We start from the raw sequence: 27,458 nt of genomic DNA, 5'->3' as shown, positions 1-27,458 counted from the left end.
AATTTACCACTGGCATACATGCCACCACACAAAGCAGGATGATAAAGAAGACCAATACCACTCTAACACAACATGCCTGTCATGCAGGGCAGCCCACGTGTTGGGACTCAAAAAGCCACTTCTTGCCCTGACATGTAGGCTGCTATGCAAAGCAAGTTGATTTGACAGGTAGCCCATACAACATTCCTGCCAAGTAGGGCAGCCTATGTGCTGGAGACTGGAAAAATACGTTTTTACCTTTATCTATGCCCCTATTGGAACTAGGAGATTACAAACCTCATAATTCTGAGTCTCTTGAAGCCTGCTATTTTTGTGCCAAATCTCGTTGAAATCAATCCAGGAGTTTCGGAACAGATCCTGGACACACACACACACACACACACACACACACACACACAGTGTCTGGCAACAATGGCTGTGGGGGTAAGAACCACCTTACCTGTCAAAGGGGTGGGGGTGGAAAAGAAGTGTAGACCATGACATGAATTTCCAGACTTTATTCATCCAGTATTTGAGAATGAGACACTTGGATGCTTGCTACAAATTTTATACATAATTCCAAACCATTACAAAATGTTTTCTTAAAGGCAACCCCTACAAAATGATGAAAGGAGAAATTTTTACCACTTACTACTTTTCTGCTGTTCATGGAGGAAAAGTACCACAAGAGGCACAATGTTATAATTTATTACTTCTTTACTACTAACTGTATTTATGATGCATTTTACAAACAGTAAGTAAATATTCCACTGAACATAAACACAAAATTATATCACTGTACGACACCTAGCTCAGGGGATATGATGTCATAAACAATGAGATGTGTGAAAAACGGCCACACCAAGAATAAAGTTTAAATTTATTACTTCTTTGCTTCTAACTCTGTTTGCGATACATTTTGCATACAGTATACAAATGTACCACTGAATGTAACTACAATGTTATGTCTTCGTACAACATATAGTTCAGGAGATATGACATCATAAACATTAAGCACACAGCCAGATGTTGCGTGGTACAGATGCAGACACGCAGCTAGAAATAAATACCTCGGTAACTGGACAATGCCAGATATCTCTGCTAAACCACACAAACACACATACAGAAGTGAAGTAGACAATGAGACAACATTAGTAACTGAAAAATGAGTAAGTGAAAAGGACCAGATATTCAAAAATTTGGTGATATATAAAATTTGTATGGAAGAGGACAAAAGAGGGGAACAGAGGTGGTGGCAGGTGGGGTGGGGGGAGGGGAGAGTGGGGATGAAGAGAGAGGGGAAGAGGGGGAGGGGGAGAAGAATGAGACCTAGAAAATCAGTCACATACAGTTAAGATGTCATGTCTACAACAAAGTATTGCTTCCCCTCCCCCCCCCCCTCCCCTCCCCAGTGCTAAGACATTAAAAACTTTGAGGGTTCCTAAAATTATTCATAACATATATTGATTTTACAAGAAAAAGAATATAATTATGAGTTAAGGTGGTGATTGTATTGAACCTTGGAGAAAAAGTGAAGGTCCATTCGAAGAACTGGTATGATCTCCACTAATTTTCAATTTCTTCACAGTAGACTTCCACAAAACATTTTATCTCTCTACCAAGGTGCTATGGTATGCCGATAATATATTCGGCTACCCAACTTGCAGAAGCATGTCGCAATGAAGACAAGACTGTGTCTGGCACAATGCCAATGGATCAGCCTGAACTCATTAAATTTATTTATTGTATGGCTCTTTGATACATCAAAACAAAAAATACATATAGTGTAGAGCATAATATTTACAATATAAGAAGCTATAACCATTTACAGCACTTATGTAGTGCCTAGTCACCAGCAGGAAGTCTTCTGATCTACCATCATATGATTTTGTGGGTTATTTTTCTGTAATATGTCACATGGTCTGTGGTTCTCTGCACTCACAAAATTGGGATGGTTGCTTTCCCCGTTTTTGTATTAAATGTGAACATCTGCCATGTTAGGTTCTAATTCTGTTTAATACTGACCATGGGAAGTCAATCCTGGTGATTTTTGGGTGATCCATGGCATGTAGTCCAGTACATTCTCGAGTCAATGCATTAGTAAGGTTGAGCACGTTTTCCATGGTGACCTCTACTGTTATTGTTAGTGGTTGTTCACAAAAGAGTCGGTTATTGTTTGCATCATCGACATTTTGATGAATTGTTAGATTTTTATTATCCATGATCTTTTGTTCTCATTTGTAAGAGCACTGATGCGTATTAGTTGAGAGGATGGAATTTGGTTTAGTACTGGCAGCCATTCTGTAGGTGTTGATTTGTTTCGTCAAAGTGAGGCATAATATTTAGCAGCTGAAAAGACAAGTCACAGAGCAGAAGAATGAAAAAGTGGATGCCAATGCTTCCCAGGTCATATCATATAGCTTTCGAATAACACTGTTTTCTGTTTTTAATTGTTCAGCTGTTTCTGTTATATGCTCTCTGAAAGATAGAGTTCTATCAAGGGATCCTCCAAGATACTTTGGAGATTTATTGTAAGTGCAATGTTTTCAAACTGTATGTTGGGTTTTCTTCTAGCAAATTTATTTTTTAGGTGGATGCAGGAAACCTCCATTTTGGAGGCATTTGGTTGGAGTCTCCATTTGTGAAAGTATTTTCCCCACTACATGTAGGTCCACTGTTTGGATTTCGTCTGACTGTTGAACTGAAGTCCACCTTGTTGCAATTACCCAGCCATTGGCATAACCAAACTTCCTTGGATTTGTTTTTGACACATCTGCAATATACAAGCTGAAGCGAAGTGGTGCAACAACTGTGGTAGACCGTTTTTTAATTTCTTTGGGGAGCTGATGTTGAAACACACGACTACTTGAAACAGTCAGTTATTTAGCATATTGCTGATTAGGTGAGTGATTGGTTTGCAAGGAATTATGTGAAGAAGTTTGTGTATCATGCCTTCTCTCCAACTGCGCAGCCATTACTAAACACATCAGATGAATTCGCAATTACAAATAGAGACTACCATCAGCTATAGAATGGAATGACGGCAATGAAAATTTGTGCCGGACCAGGACTTGAACCCGGATTTCCCGCATATCTCTAGCAGTCGCCTTGCCATGTGGCTATCCGTGCACGACTCACAGCCAGACCCAAACTTCCATACATCGTCAACCATACATCTACAATCTATATACGATCTGTACTCGCACATCCATTATATGAATTCCCGTACAGATCAGATGCTGTGCTTGAAAGTCACATGCCCGGTATCGGCAGATAAATACGATATTGCAGTGTCGGTATTATTCTGATGACGATGTACTGCAGCGACCACAGCCGTTACTAGACAAATTAGATGAATTTGCAATTGCAAATAATGACTAACGTCAGCTGTAGAATGGAATGACAACAATGAAAATTTGTGCCGGACTGGCACTCGAACCTCAATTTCCCGAGCAGTTGCCTTACCATTTGGCTACCCGATCACAACTCACATAACGGATGTGCGAGTACAGATCATAGATGTATCGTTGACGACGTATGGAAGTTTGGGTCTGGCCGTAGACATGCACGGTAGCCAAATGGCAAGGTGACTGTTTGTGATTAGTGGGAAATCTGGGTCCAAGTCCAGATCCAGCACAAATTTTCATTCTTGTCATTCCATTCTACAGCTGATGGTAGTCATTATTCACAACTGCGAATTCATCTGAAGTGTTCAGTAACAGCTGTGCTCACTGCAGTACATCGTCATCAGAATAACACCAACACTGCAATATCGTATTTGGCTGCTGATACCTGGCATGTGACTTTCAAGCACAGCATCTGATCTGTACGGGAATACACATAATGTATGTGAGAGTACAGAATAGACGTATGGTTGGCGACATATGGAAGTTTGGGTCTGGCCTTGGGTCGTGCACGGATAGCCAAATGGTAAGGCGACTGCTCGTGATAAGCGGGAGATCCAGGTTTGAGTCCGGGTCCGGCACAAATTTTCATTGTCATCATTCCACTCTACAGCTGATGGTACTCATTATTCACAACTGGAATTCATGTGATAACTTCTTTTTGAGTGACCAAGCAAAAGGAGTAGCCATTGCCTGTCTTTCATCCGTAACTTTTATTAAATTTCTTCTGCTTGATTTAATGGCTCATTCTTAAGATAACTCTGAATCATTTTTTTAACTGCACTGTAAGGAAGTTTACATAAAACTTGCGATTTTCACATTTCTTCCAAAAATAAAACATGACAGGGAGGCTCTTAGTAAGTAAGTGCGCATCCATGTTGTCAAGTGTCCAGTCACCAGCTGTAACGCATTGATGGCCATTGCTCTTCAGAGAAGCACTCACGTATTGTGCTTGTAACCTCTGATCGATGTAAGCATATGACCTCCCCTTGAAATCTCTGTGAAATTTGCAGGTGCTGACATGTATGACATGAGTTCAGCATTACAGATTTCTTTATGCCCAAGAAAATTAGTGGGCTCAAAATATTTATCTTTAAGGTTCTATAAGCAAATTGGTAAAAACAGAACCCCTATAGGATCAATACTTGCAAACTCATTCATCAAAACCTATATGGTACTCCCCAGTGATGTAGAGTCATAATATTTCAAGAGAACCAAGGCTTCACAGCACAAGTAAAGGAAAACAAAACTGAAACACTTAATTTGTACTATATCACACAAAACATTTCTTTTATAACAACGAATCCATCTTTTATATGTGTGTTCTGCCACTGCTCGGTGAGTAGATTTTTTTATTTATCCGGTAAAATATTTCTTTTGTCATTAGTTATTGAACTTCAGATTTAAAAGTTTCTTGAAAGTCTTGAAATTCTCAGTGCTGATATCTTGCCAGTATCAAAGTTGATAACAAACAAAAATCATTGAGATTCTTGTTTCCTGGGATTGAATACATAATTAAGTTTGTATGAAACCCTCAGTGTGTGATTCCTGCTCACACTTGCCTGGTGTTCTTGTTGATGTTCTTGCTGATGTTGAAAATTTATAGTTTGTCACTCAAAGTTTGAACTGGCAGCTCTACTGAAATTATGTATAATGGATTTTGTAAAATTAATTCAAATTAAGAAAGGACCATCAGTTTCAGTAATTTTCAAAATTTACTGTTACTTCTGGCTCCACTCACACTGAGGTGAAAAAAGTCATGGGACAGCGATATGCACATATACAGACGGTAGTATTACCACATACACAAAGTATAAAAGGGCAGTGCACTGACAGAGGTGTCATTTGTACTCAAGTGATTCATGTGAAAAGGTTTCCAACATGATCATGTCTGCATGACAGGAACTAACAGACTTTGAAATTGGAATGCTAGTTGGAGCTAGACACATGGGACATTCCATTTCAGAAATCATTAGGTAATTCAATATTTCGAGATCCACAGTGTCAAGAGCATGCCGAGAATACCGAATTTCAGGCATTCCCTCTTACCATGGACAATGCAGTGGCTAATAGCTCACTTAATGATCAAGACCAGCGGCATTTGCATAGAATTGTTAGTGCTAACAGACAAGCAACACAACGTGGCATGAAACCAATGTGGAATGTACAACGAATATATCCATTATGACAGTGTGGTGAAATACGGTGTTTAGTTGGCTGTAGCAGCAGGTACCCAAAGTGAGCACCTTTGCTAACAGCACGACAATGCATGCAGTGACTCACCTAGGGCTTGTGACCATATTGGTTGGACCCTTAATGACTGGAAAACTGTGGCCTGGTTAGATGAGTCCCAATTTCACTTCAAAAGAGGTGATAGGGTTTGAGTGGTGCAGAACTCACAAAGCCATGGACCCAAGTTGTCAACAAGGCACTGCGCAAGCTGATGGTGGCTCCATAATGTTGTTGGCTGTGTTTTTGTGGAATGGAGTGGGTTCTCTAGTCAAACTAAACTTATCATTGACTGGAAATTACGTTCGACTACTTGGAGACCATCTGCAGATGTTCATGGACTTCATGTTCACACACAATGATGGAATTTGTATAGATGATAGTGCGCTATGTCACCAGGCCACAATTGATCGCAATTGGTTTGAAGAACATTCTGGACAATTTGAGCGAATGATTTGGCCACCCAGATTGCCCAAAATAAATTCCATAAAACATTTATGGGATGTAATGAGAGGTCAGATCATCCACAAAATTCTGCACTGGCAACACTTTCACAATTATGGATGGCTATAGGGGCAGCATGGCTCAGTATTTCTTCCAACGATTGGTGAGTCCACACCACATTGAGTGGCTGCACTACACTGGGCAAAAGGAGGCCTGACATGATATTGGGAGGTATCCAAAGACTTCTGTTACCTCAGTGTTGGTATAACACACAAAGTTCAAACATGAGTGCTGACATTACTCAATACTTTGACACACACAGAAATTACAAAACATGTCTTTCCCTTAACACACCTGACAATCAACTCCCTCCTCAGTTTCTCAGTATCAGAAACAAAACATCTTCACAAAGTCAACACAGATTTTATGCATGGGCTTTTTCTTATGGTCACCATTAATTGTTCAAATGCAGATTAAATACCAAGCAAATGTTGGTAATTTTAACGTAATATCTACACTTCTGTGTTGTAATCCCGTTCTACATAAATACAATTAAGCATTCCTATTTCTAGAGTCCCTACTTATTTGACTGGAGTAGTTGCTGTTGATATCCTGAAAGACAATATTGAAATTTAATGTTGTCTTTTTTCTGAATGTGGATTTTTTAGTTTCTGAATAGTGTTTTAGTGTTACAAAAATCCAAACATGTTAGTACCAGTATTTGTATGGAGCATGTTTCTAAAATTTAATTTGAGACACAGTTTATGTATCTACTCAAATTTTATCCCCAACCCAACAGTTTAGACACAATGTAAAATGGACTGTTTACTCTGCCCTCTAAGTTTTGCACTGAGACACTAATTATGAAAAGTTGATAACTTCTGTAAAAAAGTAAATTTTGAAGCTATGTGTTTCAGGGGATTGTATATAAAGTAGTATTCCTTATTGGCAAAGTAAATGAAATATTAGTCACAACTAAATTGCTTCTCAAAATATGATATTTATATATGTATATAAGAGTAGGTGAGGATGCTCCAGGCTAAACAATGGAGAGTGCAAATCCTATGAATTTACACTATATTACTACGTGAAGATAAATCAGAGAACATGTATACACCACATTTAGCTCCGAACAGACTAGCTGATAGGGTGTATATGCAGACAAGGGAGGAAAAAATTTCCCTGGATGGTGACGGAGCTGCTGTAGACCTTATCTCTGTGCATGTGTGCATGACAAGCCGTGTCGTGACTGGCTGCTTATGCAGAAGCATCACTGGACCAATTCTTGCTGCTCTGAGAAGGTGGCATGTGCATGATTGGCAGCTGTCAAAAAAGATGGTATTGTGGATATTGTTTGAGGTGAGGGGTGTTGTGGATATTGTGTGAGGTGAGGCGGTAGCCGGTGAGATAATCTGAAATGAGGGTAGAAGTTGGGGTTAGCAAGTGATGGAAGCTGAGGTAAGTAAGGCAACAGTGCCACAGTAGGGCTTGTGTCTGGCTCTGTTGGTGAAGGATGGAACTAGGTATGTTTTTTATCAGCCATGACTGTGATAACTCCATCTGCTGAAAATGATGGAGTGATGCAATCTGGATCGATTTCCAATGAGAATGTTCCTAGAAGTGTACTGTCATGGACACGTTGCTCATATTGTTCTCCTCCAACGAGGTCACTGATTAGTTTGACTGAGATCTCCTCAGGCTGAAAGTGCCACAAGTCCAGTCGCACAATAATTTCATTGCCATCCAGGTCACTGTGCAGAATGTCACCTATAATGTTAATGCTACTTCAAAACGTGTCAGTGGTGTTTAGCAGTGTCCATGCACATTAAGTCTGTTGGCTCCAATAGTAGTCACTTTGCCATGCAGTAAAATGTCAAAGGTGTTGTCGCCCCATCTAATCACTTTATGTGGACCTGAGTAAGGTGAGTATAATGCCAGTCAGACAGTACTGTCTCACAGTATGATGTGGACACAGTCCTGCAGAGCTTTATGGACAAATATTTTAAGGAAAAAGATTTTCTGAGAGCCACACATTTGCAGGAATGGTATCTTAAGATGCACAATGTGTTGCTTGACTTTGCAAATAAGCTGCGGCAGTTCTTTATCTGTAGGCAGTTGGGATGACTGTGAAGTTTGCCAGAAGAGTGAGTGGTTCTCCATAAAAGAAATGTGGCAGTGCGTATTTCCATTTCCCTCCATGGAACATGAGAGCTGTTTTAAGAGTGTGGTACCAGTGCTCCACCAGTCCATTACTTTGTGGATGGTAAGCTGATGTTTGGAAGTGCTGAACACCATGTAAGAGACAGAATTCGGTAAAAAGCGCTGACTTGAATTATCTGCCTTGATCTGTTGTTATTGAGGCGGGACAGCTGAAACTAGAAATCCACAGAATGACAAATCGTTTGCAGTGATCTTAGCAAGGAGGTCTGGAATTGGTATAGCCTTGGCCCAGCACGTTACTCTGTCAATCGCTGGAAGTATATGGCAGTAATGATTTGAATTGGGGAGAGGTCTAAGTGGACATGCTGAAAATAGCTGTTAGGGACAGAATAACAGTCGTGATGCTGTTGAGCATGTTATCCTATGTTAGAGCATTGACATGTGATACAAGCTTGCATTCAAGATTTACAGTCTTTCTGGAAACTTGGTCATATGAAGCAGTCTGTCACAAGCTACATTGTAGCTTGGATCCCAGGGTGTGGTAGGCTGTGTAATTTATTGAAAATGCCTCATCTCATGGTGATTGGTACTAGTGAATGAGGGCGGTTTTGTGAGACATTGCATAGTACTTGTGTTGAAGAGCTGGTAACATCATTGTATTCAATGTGCAACATGTTGCCATGTTGGAATTCATGTAACTGTGCACCCAGAAGCTGCCTTGTTGCAAGGGTGTCAAAATCAGTACCTACAGAGAGAGAGAGAGAGTGCTGATCCTTGAAAGAAAAACACCCACAACTTTATCCAAGCCGTGAAGATGTCAGATGTCTGTTGTAAATTGTGCGACGTAATGCAAATGATGAAACTGCCATGGGCAACAATATTGCGCTGGGTTGCAAATAGAAAACCCTAGGGAGCAATAATCCACATAGACTGTCAAAGGTCTGCCGTCATCTTTAAAGTACCGTATTCCTTCATACACTGTCAACAGTCCCCACCATAGGCTGGCCACTTACATTGGGAAACTGTCATCCTTTGCTTTTGCATGTGTGTGTGTCGGGGAGGGGGGGCACAGTGGCTGTTGCATGCCTACTATTGACTGTTGGAGAACAGCACCATTCACAAAATTGGTCTCATCAGAGATGATTGTCAGATGGGCAGTGAGTAGTGAGTGTGCCAACGTTGTACCCTGAGAAAGGCAGTCTTTAATTTTTTCAAATGCTCATTGATCTCTGTGGGGTACAGCTGATATTTGGCCTGAGGTGTGCTTGCCCGCTAGTTTGTTTGGAAGAAGTGCCTGGATGGCAGCTGCATTAGGCAGGGGGTCTATGATAAAAATTTACCATGCTGAGAAATCAGCATATTTCGTGGATGATCTGTTGTCTCAGTAGGTGATGAATGAGTTTGGCACATTGTGGTGTAGGCCATACGCCATCAAGGCAAACCAAATGGCAAGAAAGGTAACCTGAGACTGTTTCAGCTGACACTTATCATCATTGATGATAAAGCCAAGTTTGTGTAAAGTATCAAAAACTAATTTTAGATGCCCATAATGCTCCTTTTGGGAAGCAGGGAAGACTAAAATATCATCTAAGCAAGTATAGCAGAAAGGAAATTTGAAAAGAGAGTTGTCTATGAATCTTTGCCAAATCTGCGCTGTATTTTTAAGTCCAAACGGCATAGAAGGAAATTCATAAAGTCTGAAGGATGTGATAATAGCTGTCTTCTGAATGTCCTCTATGTTCATAGGGATTTGCAAATATGCTTTCTTACAATCCAACATGATGAATACTGAGGCACCTGCCAAATAATGTGCAAAATCTGGATTGTTCAGGACAGCATAACTCTCCAACATCATGTGGGAATTAAGAGCCCAATAGCTGCTGCACAGTCTGTAGATGCTGTCCTCCTTTGGTACAAACCAGATGGGTGAGGCCCCAGTATTATCAGACTGTTTAACATGTAATAACTCCTCTATAACCAACTTAGCCATGCGACGTTTACCTGGAGCTAATCTTCAAGCCCTGTGTCAGACTGGTGGGCCCAGCCTCTTATTTATTTTAGGAACTGTTCCATTACTTGTTGCACATTATCTGAACTGCACACATGAGTGTTGCAGGGTGGGAGGAACACTCACAACAGGTACACGGGCATGAGAAGAAGGATACATCTGACTGACCTGTGCTGTTGCCAGCAAGGCTGTTGCAGGCTTCTATGATTGAATGTGAGCGTCTGAAGCTGGCTGTCCTGAATCTGCTGACTTCATTCGTGATGGGCTGGTTGGAATGATGAGGCTGTCGTGAGTGAGCTGTTCCAAGTGCATAAGTGCGGCTGTGAGCTCGTCTGTAGATGCTTGAATTTTGCGTTGTATAGTGTGTTTCTCTTCAGGTAGGTGAAGTGTTTCTTCCTGTATGTTCATTGTAATTTCAGCACTGATGACAGGCAGTCTCTTAGTATATGTTGATAGAGTTTATAAGTGTCAATGAAACTGACAGTCCATGAGCTGGGGACCATAGTCATTGTTTCCTTGAGGGTTAGTGGAGTGCCAATGATTCCAGTCCCAGAAAGTCCACTGTTGTGATGTAACAGAATTCCATGTGCTAAATTGGAGGAAAGATGAAAATATCTTAGAAAGTTAGCCTTCAATACATGTTCATTGATGTCAGCAATGAAAAACTGCCAACAGAACATGGCTTTTAACCTGAAGTCCAAGGTTCAAGATGTGTTTCCATCCACTGAAATGTGTGAATTGATCACCGTATTGAGTGGAACTGTACATAAAGTTTATCCTTCAGGGGTAGTTCACATAGATTGACACTCACCTCACACATAGTGTCGATAAAGAAATATTGGTTGCATGTGTGATCAAGATGAATAGACTACTGTAAGAAGAAGGCGTGAAATGAGATGCCCTCAGATGTTGAGGCAGTAGGCACCTTGTCTTTGTGTCTAAGCATTCATCGTAAATAACCTGACACGACTGTTGTTCTGGTGGTTGAGTGAGACACTGGATGAGCGCTGTCTTTGTCACATCATATTTATTTGTAGTCGAGTGTGTCAAATAACATCACTACTGAGGTGGGCGTGCTTGCCAAGGTGGCACAGTGATGTTACTGTCGTCAGAAATGCCATGATTGTGGAGAATGCACTCGACAACAGCAAACCACATAGCTGGTTGGTTTGGCCAGAATGGTGGAATCTTGGATTGTGAGTCAAAATCCTGGTATGCCTGTGACACCACAGCTGGATGGAGAGCACTGTTGGATGAGTTCTCGTGTGACAGCTGTGGTGCAGGCAGAAATCCTGGGAAAGTGTTTGTGCATGGCCCAAACCAAGTGAACTCCATTTCGTGAGGTGAACTAATTTGGTGGAACCATACATGACGTGATAGGCACAATATAATCTAGCAATGCTATTCTTTGTTCATGACCATTTCTTGAAAACCACACCTCTGGTATGCTAATTAGTTGCGTTGATCACTATAGTCAATCAGAGGATTTGTAGTTGGCAAGCAGTGTTCAGATTCATGTGGGTCTTCTTTGACACTGGAACTGCGTAAGACAATGTTAGTTTCATTATTAACCTAAGGTAAAGGTTGTTGCTCCTGATGCGAAGCACTGAACAGAGCACCACAGAAGTCACTGTCTTGGATTTGCTTGTCAGTGGCATTAAGGCTGTGAGATGGCTCCATTGTTGTTGCAAGTAAGATGAGTTGAAGGAGGTGGAATAGTCTGTAGATCATAGCACTGTCCAAAGTGAAGTCACCAATGTAGACTACACATACAGAAGAATGCTCCAGATTAAATAATGGGGATCACAAATACCATGAATATACATACATTTTATTACAAGGTGGAGATACATCAGAGAACACATGTAAACTACAGTAGCTCAGAACAGACTAACTCAAAGTTTGTCCTGCAGTGGAACAATAGTGCTGGCCAAAGATTTTCCTCAGGTTGCATTACGTAGTTGCTGCTAGGCTGCCACATGTAGGTAGCCAAAACAAGTGTTTGTAATTACTGTGCCAGAAATCTCTCTTTCTTTTATCAATAGACAAGAATTTAAAGTTAACATTAAGAAATACATGATAAGAAATATCAAGGATAGTAACCTGATGTGTATTTCTTCACTTAAGAGTTTTATTTAATGATATTTGTGGGCACAAAACAGTTTGTAACATCCTATGTATGGCCAATTTCATAACAAGCACCAGAACAACAAATATAATAATGACTCTGTATAACTTCTTGTTCTGTTTGATTGTCTCAAAAATTAATTCATGCGGAGGCTCATTCTTGTTAGTTTCTATCAGGGGTGGGCATAAAATGGTAATTTGATCCTTTTAACCCCATCAGACTCATCTCCTGATGTAACTGAAAACTTTAGAGAAAACTACAGTTCACTTGTACGCAAGTTCCCCGATTGTTCTGTAATCATCACTGGAGACTTCAATCATCCAATTATCAATAGAGAAAATTACAGTTTTCTTAGTGGTGGGCATGATAAGACATCCTGTGAACATTAATAAACACCTTCTCTGAAAACGGATGTGGAACAGATAGTTTGCAATCCCTCTCATTATGATCTAATAGCATCAAATAGACTTGACCGCTTTGAGGATATCCACATTGAAACTGGTATCAGTGATCCTGAGAGGATTGTGCCAACAAAGATTACCAAAGTACAAAGGACAATTAAACCAAGGAGATATATATACAGAGTGGTCCATTGATCGTGACCAGGCTAAATATCTCACGAAATAAGCATCATACGAAAAAACTACAAAGAACGAAACTTGTCTAGCTTGAAGGGGGAAACCGGATGGTGCTATGGTTGGCCCGCTAGATGACACTGCCATGCGTCACACAGATATCAACTGCATTTTTTAAAATAGGAACCCCCATTTTTTGTAACATATTCGTGTAGTATGTAAAGAAATATGAATGTTTTAGTTGGACCACTTTTTTCGCTTTGTGATAGATGGTGCTGTAATAGTCACAAACATATGACTCACAATTTTAGACAAACAGTTGCCAACAGGTAGGTTTTCTTAAATTAAAATACAGAATGTTAGATGTTTGAACATTTTATTTCAGTTGTTCCAATGTGATACATGTGCCTTTGTGAACTTATCATTTCTGAGAACGCATGCTGTTACAGTGTGATTACCTGTAAATACCACATTAATGCAATAAATGCTCAAAATGATGTCCTTCAACCTCAATGCATTTGGCAATACGTGTAATGACATTCCTCTCAACAGCGAGTAGTTTGCCTTCCGTAATTTTTCGCACATGCATTGACAATGCGCTGATGCATGTTGTCAGGCATTGTCGGTGGATCACGATAGGAAATATCCTTCAACTTTCCCCACAGAAAGAAATCCGGGGACGTCAGACCCGGTGAACGTGCGGGCCATGGTACGGTGCTTTGACAACCAATCCACCTGTCATGAAATATACTATTCAATACCACTTCAACCGCACGCGAGCTATGTGCCGGACATCCATCATGTTGGAAGTACATCACCATTCTGTCATGCAGTGAAACATCTTGTAGTAACATCAGTAGAACATTACATAGGAAATAAGCATAGATTGCACCATTTAAATTGCCATTGATAAGATGGGGGCCAATTATCCTTCCTGCTGCACCATACATTAACCCGCCAAGGTCGCTGATGTTCCACTTGTCACAGCCATCGTGGATTTTCAATTGCCCAATAGTGGATATTATGGCAGTTTATGTTACCACTGTTGGTGTATGACGCTTCATTGCTAAATAGAACATGTGTAAAAAATCTGTCATCATCCCGTAATTTCTCTTGTGCCCAGTGGCAGAACTGTACATGACATTCAAAGTCATCGCCATGCAATTCCTGGTGCATAGAAATATGGTACGGGTGCAATCAATGTTGATGTAGCATTCTCAACACCAATGTTTTTGAGATTCCCGATTCTCAAGCAATCTGTCTGCTACTGATGTGCGGCTTAGCCGCGACTGCAGTTAAAACACCTACTTGGGCACCATCATTTGTTGCAGGTCGTGGTTGATGTTTCACATATGGATGAACACTTCCTGTTTCCTTAAATAACATAACTATCCGGTGAACGGTCCCGACACTTGGATGATGTCGTCCAGGATACCGAGCAGCATACATACCACACACCCATTGGGCATTTTGATCATAATAGCCACACATCAACAAGATATCAACCTTTTCCGCAATTGCTAAATGGTCCATTTTAGCACGGGTAATGTATCGTGAAGCAAATACCATCCGCACTGGTGGAATGTTACGTGATACCACGTACTTGCACGTTTGTGACTATTACAGCACCATCTATATTTCTTTATGTAGTACACGAATATGTAATAAAAATGGGGGTTCCTATTTAAAAAATTGATGTTGATATTCGTTTGACCTATGGCAGCACCATCTAGCGGGCCAACCATAGTGCCATCTGGTTTCCCCCTTCAAGCTAGACAAGTTTCGTTCTTTGCAGATTTTTCATTTGATGCTTATTTCGTGAGATATTTGGCTCCGTCACTATCAATGGACCCCCCCTTTATATACATACATAAATAGTGTCACATCTCAATGAGGAACTTGAAACTTTCAGCACAGGGCAGGAGCATGTAGAGGAACTATGTTACAAGTTTAAAAGAATAGTTGACCATGCACTGGATAGATATGTACCAAGTAGAACAGTTCATAATGGGACGGAGTCTCCATGGTATACAGCAACTATAAAGAAACTTCTAAAGAAAGAGAGAATGCTGCATGATAGGTGAAAAACAAAGCGTTGGGCTGTAAAAAGAGATATGTTGAATGAAATTCATTTGGCCAATTATCCAGTCATATGTAAAGGCCATTAGTAGCACCAAAGTTAGTGTCCAGTCCCTAGCGAATGAGACAGAAAATGTAATTGAGGACAGTAAAGCAAAAGCCGAAATGCTTAACTCTGTTTTTACATGCTCCTTGACAAAGGAAAACCCAGGAGAATTTCGCCGACTTGTGGCCTACCGACTGCGTCATCAGCCACCTGCCCTTTTGGCCGAGTGTGGGAATGCTTTTTTGTGCCACATATAGAGTCCACTTATTCACCTCACCTAAGAAACTAAATAACTACGTTAAATATTATCTGTTTTATTCCAAAAGCGGTACAGGACCTTTTGTTATTCAGACAAACAGCGTGTCAAAATTTGATACTGCAACCCATAGTAGTTTCAGAGATATGAAAATGCCATTAAAAAGTACTTGACGGAAACTTAAGAAAGTAAATTCAGATAGGAACCATAACAGTTTATATTTCCTTTGTTATTTGAGAAAAGTACTAGCACTCTCAGTGTGCCAATTTATTTTATAAAGAAACTTCCTGGCGGATTAAAACTGTGTGCCCGACCGAGACTCGAACCAGGCTGTGGCTAAGCCATGTCTCCGCAATATCCTTTCTTTCAGGAGTGATAGTTCTGCAAGGTTCGCAGGAGAGCTTCTGTAAAGTTTGGAAGGTAGGAGACGAGATACTGGCAGAAGTAAAGCTGTGGGACCGGGCGTGATTCATGCTTCGGTAGCTCAGATGGTAGAGCACTTGCCCGCGAAAGGCAAAGGTCCCGAGTTCGAGTCTCGGTCGGGCACACAGTTTTAATCTGCCAGGAAGTTTCATATCAGCGCACACTCCGCTGCAGAGTGAAAATCTCATTCTGGTATTTTATAAAGATTTTAAATTCTAAACTTTTGATAATTTTTCTTTCGTAATGAAAATAACACTTTAAAAGTTAATATTTATATTTTGTGTTAGGGTGAGAGTAAATAAGAATGAATGTGAGGGTATATGGGAGACATACGTCAAATTTCAAATTTATATGGTAATACGCCTTACGTAACTAACAAGTGTTATGCCACCAGGTTGTCATGAAAATTGTAAATCCCCCTAACTGGCAGATGACGTATGTCTATGAGTGTTTGCTTATGTAATAAAGCAGGCAGAAAGTCGGTAACAATGTAATCAGTTTTCTAAAGTTATCTCAAGATTAATTTTCATTTAGTTTCAATTAATAAGCATTACAGTAATAATTTGCTTGTTGAAGTGATGCCAATGAAACTGATATAGTGATTGCCTCAGAACAGTTTTGGCACAAGTAAGATCTAGAAGGTGTGAAGATTGGCTGGCCTTTTCGAACAGCCAATCGGAAGTCAGCATGGTTCCAGCGCACTGCGAGATACTTAGGTTGCATCAGTAGCTGGAGGGGGTAGTCGTGGACTAGCTTTTCAGACACAAAGGTCATGTCAAATGAGTCTGTCCATAAAATGTGTAACATGAAGAAATGTTTGGTCCTTTGCATTCAGATGGATTTGAAATGGTAGCTTTTGTTGCTACAAACATTTTGTAAAAGTTTGAGAGTCGCGGGATGTTTTGTTCGGGAGATATATGCGTGTGACTTGTTGCACTTAGAATATATTCGGCGAGCAATCTTTGTGAAAGAAATCCACTGAATGATTTATGTAAGAAATCAATGTTATGTGTAGAATAGATAAGATTTATTTTCATTCCAATTGATCCGTAGAGAGGAGGTCCTCCAGGATGTAGAACATGTCAGGAGAACAACAATACATGACAAATATTTACAACTAAAACAAATAAGTTAATGTAGAAAGTGACTGTATATTAGGTTAGGTTAGGTTTGTGTTTAACGTCCCGTCGACAACGAGGCCATTAGAGATGGAGTGCAAGCTCGGGTTAGGGAAGGATTGGGAAGGAAATCGGCCGTGCCCTTTCAAAGGAACCATCCCGGCATTTGCCTGAAACGATTTAGGGAAATCACGGAAAACCTAAATCAGGATGGCTGGAGATGGAATTGAATCATAGTCCTCCCGAATGCGAGTCCAGTGTGCTACCACTGCGCCACTTTGCCCGGTAAAGTGACTGTATATCCGCGTGATTATTTTCAGAATGGACCTTAGGAGAATTCTGGCTGCTTTACGTGTGACATAAACTGGGAACTTATAATAGCCGTTTTGCATACTAAATGTGGGCTGATAACACATGTTTAAGCAAAGAAAATAAAACCTAACAGTGGAAAATCCAGGATGGAATGTAACAATACCAGAGAAGGAAAGTTGCTACTCACCATATAGCGGAGATGCTGAGTCGTGATAGGCACAACAAAAAAATTCACACAATTATAGCTTTTGGCCATTAAGGCCTTTCCAGCAGTAGACACACACACACACACACACACACACACACACACACAAAAACGCTACTTGCACCCACGCCTGCAGTCTCAGAGAGCTGAAACTACACTGCAGTGCGTGTGTGTGTGTCTACTGCTGACAAAGGCCTTAATGGCCGAAAGCTATAATTGTGTGAATCTGTGAAGTGTACCTGTAGTTTATGGGTGACAAATACCCAGCTATGATTTAAACACAAGAACTTCTGTCAGCACCTTTACTGCCTTTGTTGGTGCTCTCTCTCTAACTGTGAAAATGGCATTATCAAAGTTCTTAGTCTCCTTTCTTTTTGTACACCCAATGCATTACCGAAACACTTTGGACCCATTAGTAGAAGTAGTGAAATTGTCTTATTTCCTTCCTACAAATGTCAAGATTTTGCTTGCAAGAATGATGGGTGAATGAATGGATGAATGAATGAATGATGTTATGTATTAATTTTTAATAAAAAGGCATATCTTAAGAATGAATTTTAATGTTATGATATTTTTTCTACATTATTATTTCATGAATCGTGAGATGAATATGTTGCAATTTCACAATGATACAAGTTATATTTGTGTATGTGTAACTACTAGTTTGTAAGTTATCATTTCTTTGTGACCATCTGTGTGAGAGCCTCTCACTGCCACCTTCGTACGTCAAAATTAGTTATATCGACATTCTGTTAATGCATCTCATCTTGGAGATGTTCCTTTTTGGATCAAAGCTCTCAAGAGTGAATAATTTTCCTTTTCTTGTTTTTACTCATTTTGTAATTATTTATGGTAGGCTTTTTATGAGGAGCCATCATTGTTGTGGTTTTATTACCAAGAAACAAACAACAATTACCACAAATTAAGCCTGACAAGAATAGAGGACAATTTCCTGAAAAGACTCAATACACATGAAAAACCAGGTATATTTGTTTCAACACAGTCTTATTCCATATTTCATAAACAGAACATAGTCTTATTCAATATAAAAAATTATGCTTCAGCTAGCTACTTAAGACAATTAAGTTATTTTAAACAGTCAATATTCAATGAACTATTTTATATTGTTACCACATACCTCCAATTCCTCCAGTTCGTTCACATATTGTGAGTGTAATTGTTTCCAGTTTTTCTTTGACTCGTGAAGTCCTTTTACTTTTACTTCAATTCCATTGATAGTACTTTTCAATTCATTTATTTCTCGCATGACACCTTCTTTTTTCCTGATATGGGAGAAAGCATTTTAATTCCTTGATTTTACAAAAATCACTATCACACTCTCTGTGTACAGAAACCTTTCACCATGCTACAACTTTTTATCTATTAAGTGTTGCTTTCATTGGTCCAACTTGTCTAGGTCTACCCTCATCGCCACAGCAGGTGGGTCCTTCTCATCCTGGAGTCTGAGTGACCTACCCTTTCTTTTAACCTTCCCCAATCTATACCTCTCTCTTCCCCAAAGAAGGAACTATTAGTTCTGGAAACTAGTACAGTGTGTGTAGTTTTATATACTGATCAGCCAGAACACTATGACCATCAACCTACTATCTATATACGCCCATCCAGACGTATGCAGTATCACCTGGCAAGGAATGACTGGTAGTCAGTGTATGTAATATCAGTGTGCATGCTGTTCATATGTAGAATGTGGAAGGTGCACAATCTGTCCAAGTTTGATTGAGGGAGATTGTAATGGTCTGGAGATTTGGTACAAGTATTTTGGGAACTTTATGACTTGAAACTTCCTAGCAGATTAAAACTGTGTGCCGGACCAAGACTCGAACTCGGGACCTCTGCCTTTCATGGGCAAGTGCTCTACCCAAGCACGACTCACGCCCTGTCCTCAAAGCTTTACTTCTGCCAGTATCTCGTCTCCTACCTTCCCTTTACAGAAGCTCTCCTGCGAACCTTGCAGAACTAGCACTCCTGAAAGAAAGGATATTGCGAAGACATGGCTTAGCCACAGCCTAGGGGATGTTTCTGGACTATATGACTTATCAGGAGTTCAAGGAGTGCTGTGCTGCATGCATTCAACATGTGGTGAAACCAAGGTGAAACCACATCCAGATATCGTGGGGTTGGACCACCACACCAACAGATGTAGAATGTTGTAGGCTGGGCAGACTGGTAAAACAGGACAGGCAGCTAACTGTAGTGGGACTAACATCAGACTTTAATGCTGGGCAGAGTACAAGTGTGTCTGAACACACAGTGCACTGTACACTCCTAATGATGGGCCTCACAGCTGATGACGCATGCATCTGCCAATATTAACACCATGACATCACAACTATGACTGTAATGGGCACATGACTGTTGGCACTGGACATTGATGCAGTGGCAGAGCATTGTATGGTCTGATGAATCCTGATACATTCTTCATCATGTCGAAAGGAGGGCATGAATCCATCATCTTCCAGGGGAACAGCTTCTTGACACCTGTATTGCAGGACAGAGACAAGCTGGCAGTGGCTTCATTATGCTCTGGGAAACATTCATGTGGCCATCAATGAGTCCAGTGGAGCATGTGCAAGGCACGAAGACAGCCAAGGAGTATTGTACACCAGTTGCAGACCCCTTCACGATGATGTGCAGATGTGGTGCCAACTGCCTTCAGTGGCCTACGAAGGACTCACTGTTTCCATGCCACAATACACTGCCACTGTTACCTGTGCCAAAGGTGGACATATCAGCTATTAGGTAGGCGGTCATAACTATCTGGCTGATTGGTGTATGTGTCTATTAGCAATAACTGGTCATCAATTCTGTCTGTTCCCTCGAGAGAATTTTCCTTTTGGTACAATCTAGAGATGACACTCTTCTGGCATTTTCAGTAACTAAACTAACATCATGGTAAGGCAACAATTAGAAAGATTATTAATTGTGTCATATTATTTCTACTAGCAACTAAGAGTATAAGTTTTACGTCACATGCAATATTTTTTAAATGCGATGTATTGCCGCTGGATACATGGTGACTGACCTCCAGCCCTACCCCACATGTTGGGTGTATGAAGCTCTCAATGGTCTTCTATACTGAAAAACTGCTTCAAGACATTCCTGTATTTTGAAGTAATATAAGCTGCCATAGTTGAACACTTTTTCATTATACCCCTCTTAAATGTTCAGCAATATGCCTCAGGAGTAAGTGATTTCTAATGATTTATTTGTTACTTTACTATCTCAATTTGTTTCTTAATACAGTAAATAACATGGCAAGCACAGATGCTCCATAGAGAAGCACATGAACAATCTATTCTCTATAATATTTTGAAGTACATTTTGCATGACAGACATAAAATCAGTTGTATGGAAGTCTAAGATACGCTGTAGTGGACACTCTCAGACATCATGATAATGAAAAACTCTTTCAGGAAAGATATTTGGAGCAGAAAAACTTGCCTACACAAATAAAGAATTTTCCATTTTTTCTATACGATAAAAAACTTATAAAGAGGAAGAAAATTGAGGATCCAGCATAATTAACAAGAGTAAACTAGAAAAACCAACAAATCAGGAAATAATAGTCATAAACAGAAACACGTCAGTCATACATATAAACTCAATCTGCATTATTTATGCATGAAATACCTTATTGATTAAAATAAGTCAGTAACAACCAACAGTTTCTACACTCTGTTTTTGTCTTTCACTCCATCTCCCTCAAACAGATGCGAAAGGCCGGAAAAAGTTTAGGAGTAACACCTAACCACTTGAAGTAATTGTTTTTGAAGAACAAACACTCATTTAAAAATTTAACTCATTTGTGTTTCTGATAAATGTAGGATCACTTCTTATTTGACTAAAGACCACATTTAATATATGTGTAATTGATATTAAGCAGATATTTACATTATTTACGAACCTTTTAAACTATTTGTTTCATAATGAAAAATTTAAAATAAATGAAACACAGTACTAGATTAGAAGCAGGCATTATGAACACAACCTACCTTCCTGACGACTGAATTGCAAATGTTAATTTACGTATTTTTTTATCTATATCATTATATCTAGCTTTAACCTCACGGATTTCTTCTTGGGCTCTGTTGTAGCTTACAGTCTTAATTTCATGAAGTTGTCTCTTTACTTGCTTACAATCCACATCAATGTCACTAAATTTCTTCAGAGCTGTTTCATGTTCTGGAATACATAAATTTCAGTAACAATGAGTTCAGCAATAAAAATATATAAAAGAGAAATCTTTATACAAAGCAAATTGCTATATTAGCTTCTCATTTTAGACATCTACATCTACACTCATACTCCACAAGCCACCATATGGTGCATGGTGGAGGATATCTTGTACCATTACTGGTCATTTCTTTTCCTGTTCAACTTGCAAATAGAGTGAGGGAAAAACGACTGCCTATATGCTTCCATACACACTGTAATTTCTCTTATCATATCTTTGTGGTCCTTATGCGAAATGTATGTCGTTGAAAATTTTCTTAACAGTGTTTCATGGAAAGAACATCGTCTTCCCTCCATGGACTCATATTTGAATTCACAAAGCATCTCCGTAAGTCTCATGTGCTGATCAAACCTACCAGTACCGAATATAACTGCTCACATCTGAATTGCTTCAATGTCTTCCTTTAATACAATCTGGTGGGAATCCCAAACACTCCAGCGGTACTCAGGAATGTGCCACATTAGTGTTCTATATACGATCTTCTTTACAGATGAATCACATTTTCCAATAATTCTTACAATAAACTGAAGATGGCCATATGCCTTCCCTACTGAAGTCCTTACATGGCCATTCCATTTCTTATCACTTTTCAACGTTATGCATCGATACTTAATCAAAGTGATTGTGTCACACAGTACACTACTGAAAAACCTATCACAGTTTCTTGTCACCTACAATTTCTCTTATAATTATGTGAAATCAATGATGTGATTTTAAGACCAATTTTGGTTATTTTAAACTAGCAATTTGGTACATAAATTGTATTCGTAATAAGTGATCAAAATTTGTATGATTTGCCTGCATATATTGGCTAAGATGCTGTCATCTTCAGATGTTTTCACTTAATTATGGTAATGCACAATTAATGGTATCAAAAAAGCCATCTGCTTGTCATTAAGGTAAATGATGATTAGTAGCAGTAGTAGTAATCACATAAAGAAGGTGCTAAACACAGTAATTCAGCTTCTGGGCAAGTGTGTATTCACACACACACACACACACACACACACACACACACAGCAAGCGAGCAAGAGAGAGAGAGAGAGAGAGAGAGAGAGAGAGAATAGTTTTTTAATTTCATTTATTCATTTTGTGTTCCCTGGATCAAAGCTTTGCTTGGATGTGGAATTATGTCACAAGTTTCGGCTACAGTATACACTGTTGGGAACAGATATGACTTTCTGGCTGAATTTATATGGACATAATTATTGGGCATAATGCAATATTATTGAACATGTATTATATTAATAACATATTTAGTGTGGCGCCACCTGACATTACCAGGGAAACCAGGTAGGCAGCACAATATTACCGTCAGCTGCCATGCCGCCACTACTCAGAAGGCATCCGCCATCAGGAGCGTCCTCTGATGGAACATGCTCGAACACACTATATATGCTGCCCTAGGGTTAATCTGAGTCAGTTGTGATAAGAGCAGTGGAGTGCAAATCAAGTGTGTTACAAGTTTGGCTACTGTGTTACTCTACGAACTCTAATTGTCGTAGATGAAATTTTGAAACAGTGCGGACTGGACTTTGCTTTGAAATATGGACTTATGTTAGCCTGCACTATGTTGAACTATATCCTGTTGCAAATAAACTGGGGAAAGTCCTCGATAGATTGTGTGTAATTCCCCTTTTACAAAAGTGGCAATCACTCAGGACTTGTGATGCACGCAAACTAGACTTGGAACATTTTTGTAACTAGATTAGAGTTTGTTTTGTTTTCAGTCATGAAGGAGCTGCAACAACTAATACCTCAAACAAGCCAATGGCAAGAATATTACAGGCAGTGCCAGCATTAGGCAGTGAAGCAGGAAAGTGTCCCATGCTACCCATTTTTACAGCTTTTCCACCGTTCAACAAACAATGTGAAGAGTAGCAGGCTTACTGTCAATGGTAATAGTTATTATATTTTGTACAATATGCCTATTTTGGCAGTATTGTCATTGCCAAGTACAACTGAGAATATTAGTTAGTAAATTTAATTTACATTTGTAATACTTGAATATGGAGTTAACTATACATGTCTAGCTGTGTATGATATACCTATTGTGTTGTTGATGAATTCTTTTGTCAATTTCCACTGTTTTTATGATGGTAAAATAAAGTAACATAGTAATTTGATAGCAAGTTCACCATTCTCAATGATGCAGTATGTTTACAAAATGCTTACAACTAGCCAGTGGTAGTGTACGAGAAACATAAAATTTAGTTGTTTGTGTAATCTTTGGTTGTTTATTTTTTATCCACTCAGAATGTTAACAAAATTTTATAGGTGATATTTATGCCTAAACTGTCTGTTCATTTAATATGTTCATCACAAATCCTTTTGGTATCTGTGTAAGATTTGAAGTGTGATTTCGATTTTTGGTTTTTTTAACTGCCTGAAGATGCTCGATTCATTGGTATGACTATAACTAGTATGTTTTCTAATTCTGATGTTAAAATTTCGTCCTGTTAGTCCAATTTTAAAAGTCGTTACAATTGTCATTTGTAATCTTCAATATGCCTGTATAGCATATTCTGGTATTTTGATTCTTCCAGAGTGGAGTATTGTGTTTAGGTTGTTGGTAGTACTGAATGCTAGTTTCATGGGAATATTTTTAGTACATTTTTCATACTGTTTGACAGTTTTCCCATGCAGGCTGCTGGTACATATGTGGTATTTTTGTTTGGCTAAGATTTCTCTTGTTAGTGTTATATTACTGTGTATTGACTGGCTTGTGGGTTCTGTTTATTCTTTCTATAACTTTCAATCAGAATTGTTATGTCATCTGCAAAAAGAGTGAAATGTGCCTTCTTTTTGGCTTCTACAGGTTTATAGAGATAACAAAAAGTAAGGAACTCAGCATGGAGCCCTGCGCACCCAGCAAGTCATGATGCCACAGTCAGAAGATGCTGGCTTACCATCTGACTTGTTTATGACTACCTCCCCTCTTTCCTGTCGTATTTTACTTTTTCATGTCTGGAGATCACAGTACTGAAGTCCAAATTAGGACCACATCCATTGCTTTCTTGCTTTCCTGCCATAATTCAATTAGTGGAACAGTTAGGACAGGCTAGGACATCTTCCATATCCTAATATTCACCACAATCACAACTGTCATCAAATTCTTCTATAAGGGCCCAGTTGAACATTTTTGCCTTCACTGGTGCTACACCAATTCTGATCTGGTTCAGACTTCTCCAAATCTTCCATCTCAAGTTCTCGTAATTGGGCACTGTGTGTAGTGCACGGTAGACATTTGGAAGTTTGTTAAGTTCTTGATTCAGGAATCTCTTTCAGGATTTAAGTCTTCTAGATCCACAGGAATTGCTTAATAAGTGGTGGCATTAATCAAAGGTATACCTAAGCTTCTCATTGTGCTCTTGAGTCGGTCTTAAGGAATCAGCAAAGTCACCCGTTTTATATAGTTTATTGAGTGACTAAGGTTTCATGCAGTCAGTTATTAGGTTGCATATTTCATTTAAGCTTGAGGTCACCTTTTTAGCAGATCTGGACCACACCATGTAAGCATATTCCATCATTGCTCCCTGTCACTTAGACATGATTCTAGTCAAACTCTGCTTTTTCACTTAAGCCATGGTGTTCAGTGTGTGCGTGTGTGTGTGTGTGTGTGTGTGTGTGTGTGTGTGTGTGTGTGTCTATATATACAATTTTGTGATTCACACAGTTGAATGCTTTAGAGAAGTTGTAAAATATTCCCACTGGTGACATTTTATTGTTGAAGAACTCTAAAACTTGATGTACAAATGAGAACACTGCATACTCAGCTGGAATGTCTTTTTTTTTTTTTTTTTAGGATCCCTTGGTTATTAAGATGTTCCATAATCATATTGAACATAATGTGCTAGACTCTCCCATGCTGCACTATGATAAGAGTGAATAATTCTCTTGGATGGAGTGAATCACATTAGCATGAAAGAGGTGAAGGTTATGGAAGGGGAGGAGCAAAGGGTAGGGGGAGAGTTGGATAACTGAGAAGCAGACTAGGAATATGTGGGAAAAGGTAGCTCTCCAACTGTACAATGAGCCACAACCAAACTGTGGCCTCAAGTTAGGGACAAAGGAAATTTTACTTGTCAACTATAGAGCATGCTGCTGGATATAGTGTAGTAACACCTTCAATGGCAACTTCATAACCTAAGTCTTAAGGACCCCTACAACCACTTCCTACAAATTGTATAGGTAAAGTCTATCATTCCAACACATCCCTAGCTCCTGAAAGTTTCCCAGCCTCACTCTCCACTTGTCCTTACATGCTCTGCCTTTTCTCACCCTTTTGCCCACACAGTGGTTCTACACTCCTGGAAATGGAAAAAAGAACACATTGACACCGGTGTGTCAGACGCACCATACTTGCTCCGGACACTGCGAGAGGGCTGTACAAGCAATGATCACACGCACGGCACAGCGGACACACCAGGAACCGCGGTGTTGGCCGTCGAATGGCGCTAGCTGCGCAGCATTTGTGCACCGCCGCCGTCAGTGTCAGCCAGTTTGCCGTGGCATACGGAGCGCCATCGCAGTCTTTAACACTGGTAGCATGCCGCGACAGCGTGGACGTGAACCGTATGTGCAGTTGACGGACTTTGAGCGAGGGCGTATAGTGGGCATGCGGGAGGCCGGGTGGACGTACCGCCGAATTGCTCAACACGTGGGGCGTGAGGTCTCCACAGTACATCGATGTTGTCGCCAGTGGTCGGCGGAAGGTGCACGTGCCCGTCGACCTGGGACCAGACCGCAGCGACGCACGGATGCACGCCAAGACCGTAGGATCCTACGCAGTGCCGTAGGGGACCGCACCGCCACTTCCCAGCAAATTAGGGACACTGTTGCTCCTGGGGTATCGGCGAGGACCATTCGCAACCGTCTCCATGAAGCTGGGCTACGGTCCCGCACACCGTTAGGCCGTCTTCCGCTCACGCCCCAACATCGTGCAGCCCGCCTCCAGTGGTGTCGCGACAGGCGTGAATGGAGGGACGAATGGAGACGTGTCGTCTTCAGCGATGAGAGTCGCTTCTGCCTTGGTGCCAATGATGGTCGTATGCGTGTTTGGCGCCGTGCAGGTGAGCGCCACAATCAGGACTGCATACGACCGAGGCACACAGGGCCAACACCCGGCATCATGGTGTGGGGAGCGATCTCCTACACTGGCCGTACACCACTGGTGATCGTCGAGGGGACACTGAATAGTGCACGGTACATCCAAACCGTCATCGAACCCATCGTTCTACCATTCCTAGACCGGCAAGGGAACTTGCTGTTCCAACAGGACAATGCACGTCCGCATGTATCCCGTGCCACCCAACGTGCTCTAGAAGGTGCAAGTCAACTACCCTGGCCAGCAAGATCTCCGGATCTGTCCCCCATTGAGCATGTTTGGGACTGGATGAAGCGTCGTCTCACGCGGTCTGCACGTCCAGCACGAACGCTGGTCCAACTGAGGCGCCAGGTGGAAATGGCATGGCAAGCCGTTCCACAGGACTACATCCAGCATCTCTACGATCGTCTCCATGGGAGAATAGCAGCCTGCATTGCTGCGAAAGGTGGATATACACTGTACTGGTGCCGACATTGTGCATGCTCTGTTGCCTGTGTCTATGTGCCTGTGGTTCTGTCAGTGTGATCATGTGATGTATCTGACCCCAGGAATGTGTCAATAAAGTTTCCCCTTCCTGGGACAATGAATTCACGGTGTTCTTATTTCAATTTCCAGGAGTGTATATACTGAAGCTTCACATTTCTTCCTGACCCTGCCTTAATTGTTTTTAGAGATCTACATATCCATCTTATTATACTCTTAATTTTTGAGATAGATGCCTGGTGTCCAC

General features: G+C 40.4%; 1 protein-coding gene across 1 annotated transcript in view; it reads right to left on the bottom strand.

Annotated features, from left to right (window-relative positions):
- Window positions 1-27,458, bottom strand: part of LOC126162835 (structural maintenance of chromosomes protein 4-like) — a 320,394-nt gene that overhangs the window by 46,434 nt on the left and 246,502 nt on the right. The window contains exons 15-16 of the mRNA XM_049919596.1: window positions 21,380-21,569; window positions 18,505-18,649 (exon numbers count right to left, since the gene is read on the bottom strand). Coding sequence (XP_049775553.1) covers window positions 18,505-18,649; window positions 21,380-21,569 — 335 coding nt within the window. The remainder of the gene's footprint in view (window positions 1-18,504; window positions 18,650-21,379; window positions 21,570-27,458) is intronic.

This window comes from Schistocerca cancellata, chromosome 2 (assembly GCF_023864275.1).
Source record: "Schistocerca cancellata isolate TAMUIC-IGC-003103 chromosome 2, iqSchCanc2.1, whole genome shotgun sequence".
In the NCBI taxonomy this organism is placed as follows: domain Eukaryota; kingdom Metazoa; phylum Arthropoda; class Insecta; order Orthoptera; family Acrididae; genus Schistocerca; species Schistocerca cancellata.
Note: the sequence above shows the minus strand (reverse complement) of the source record. Positions and strands in the feature narration are given on the sequence as shown.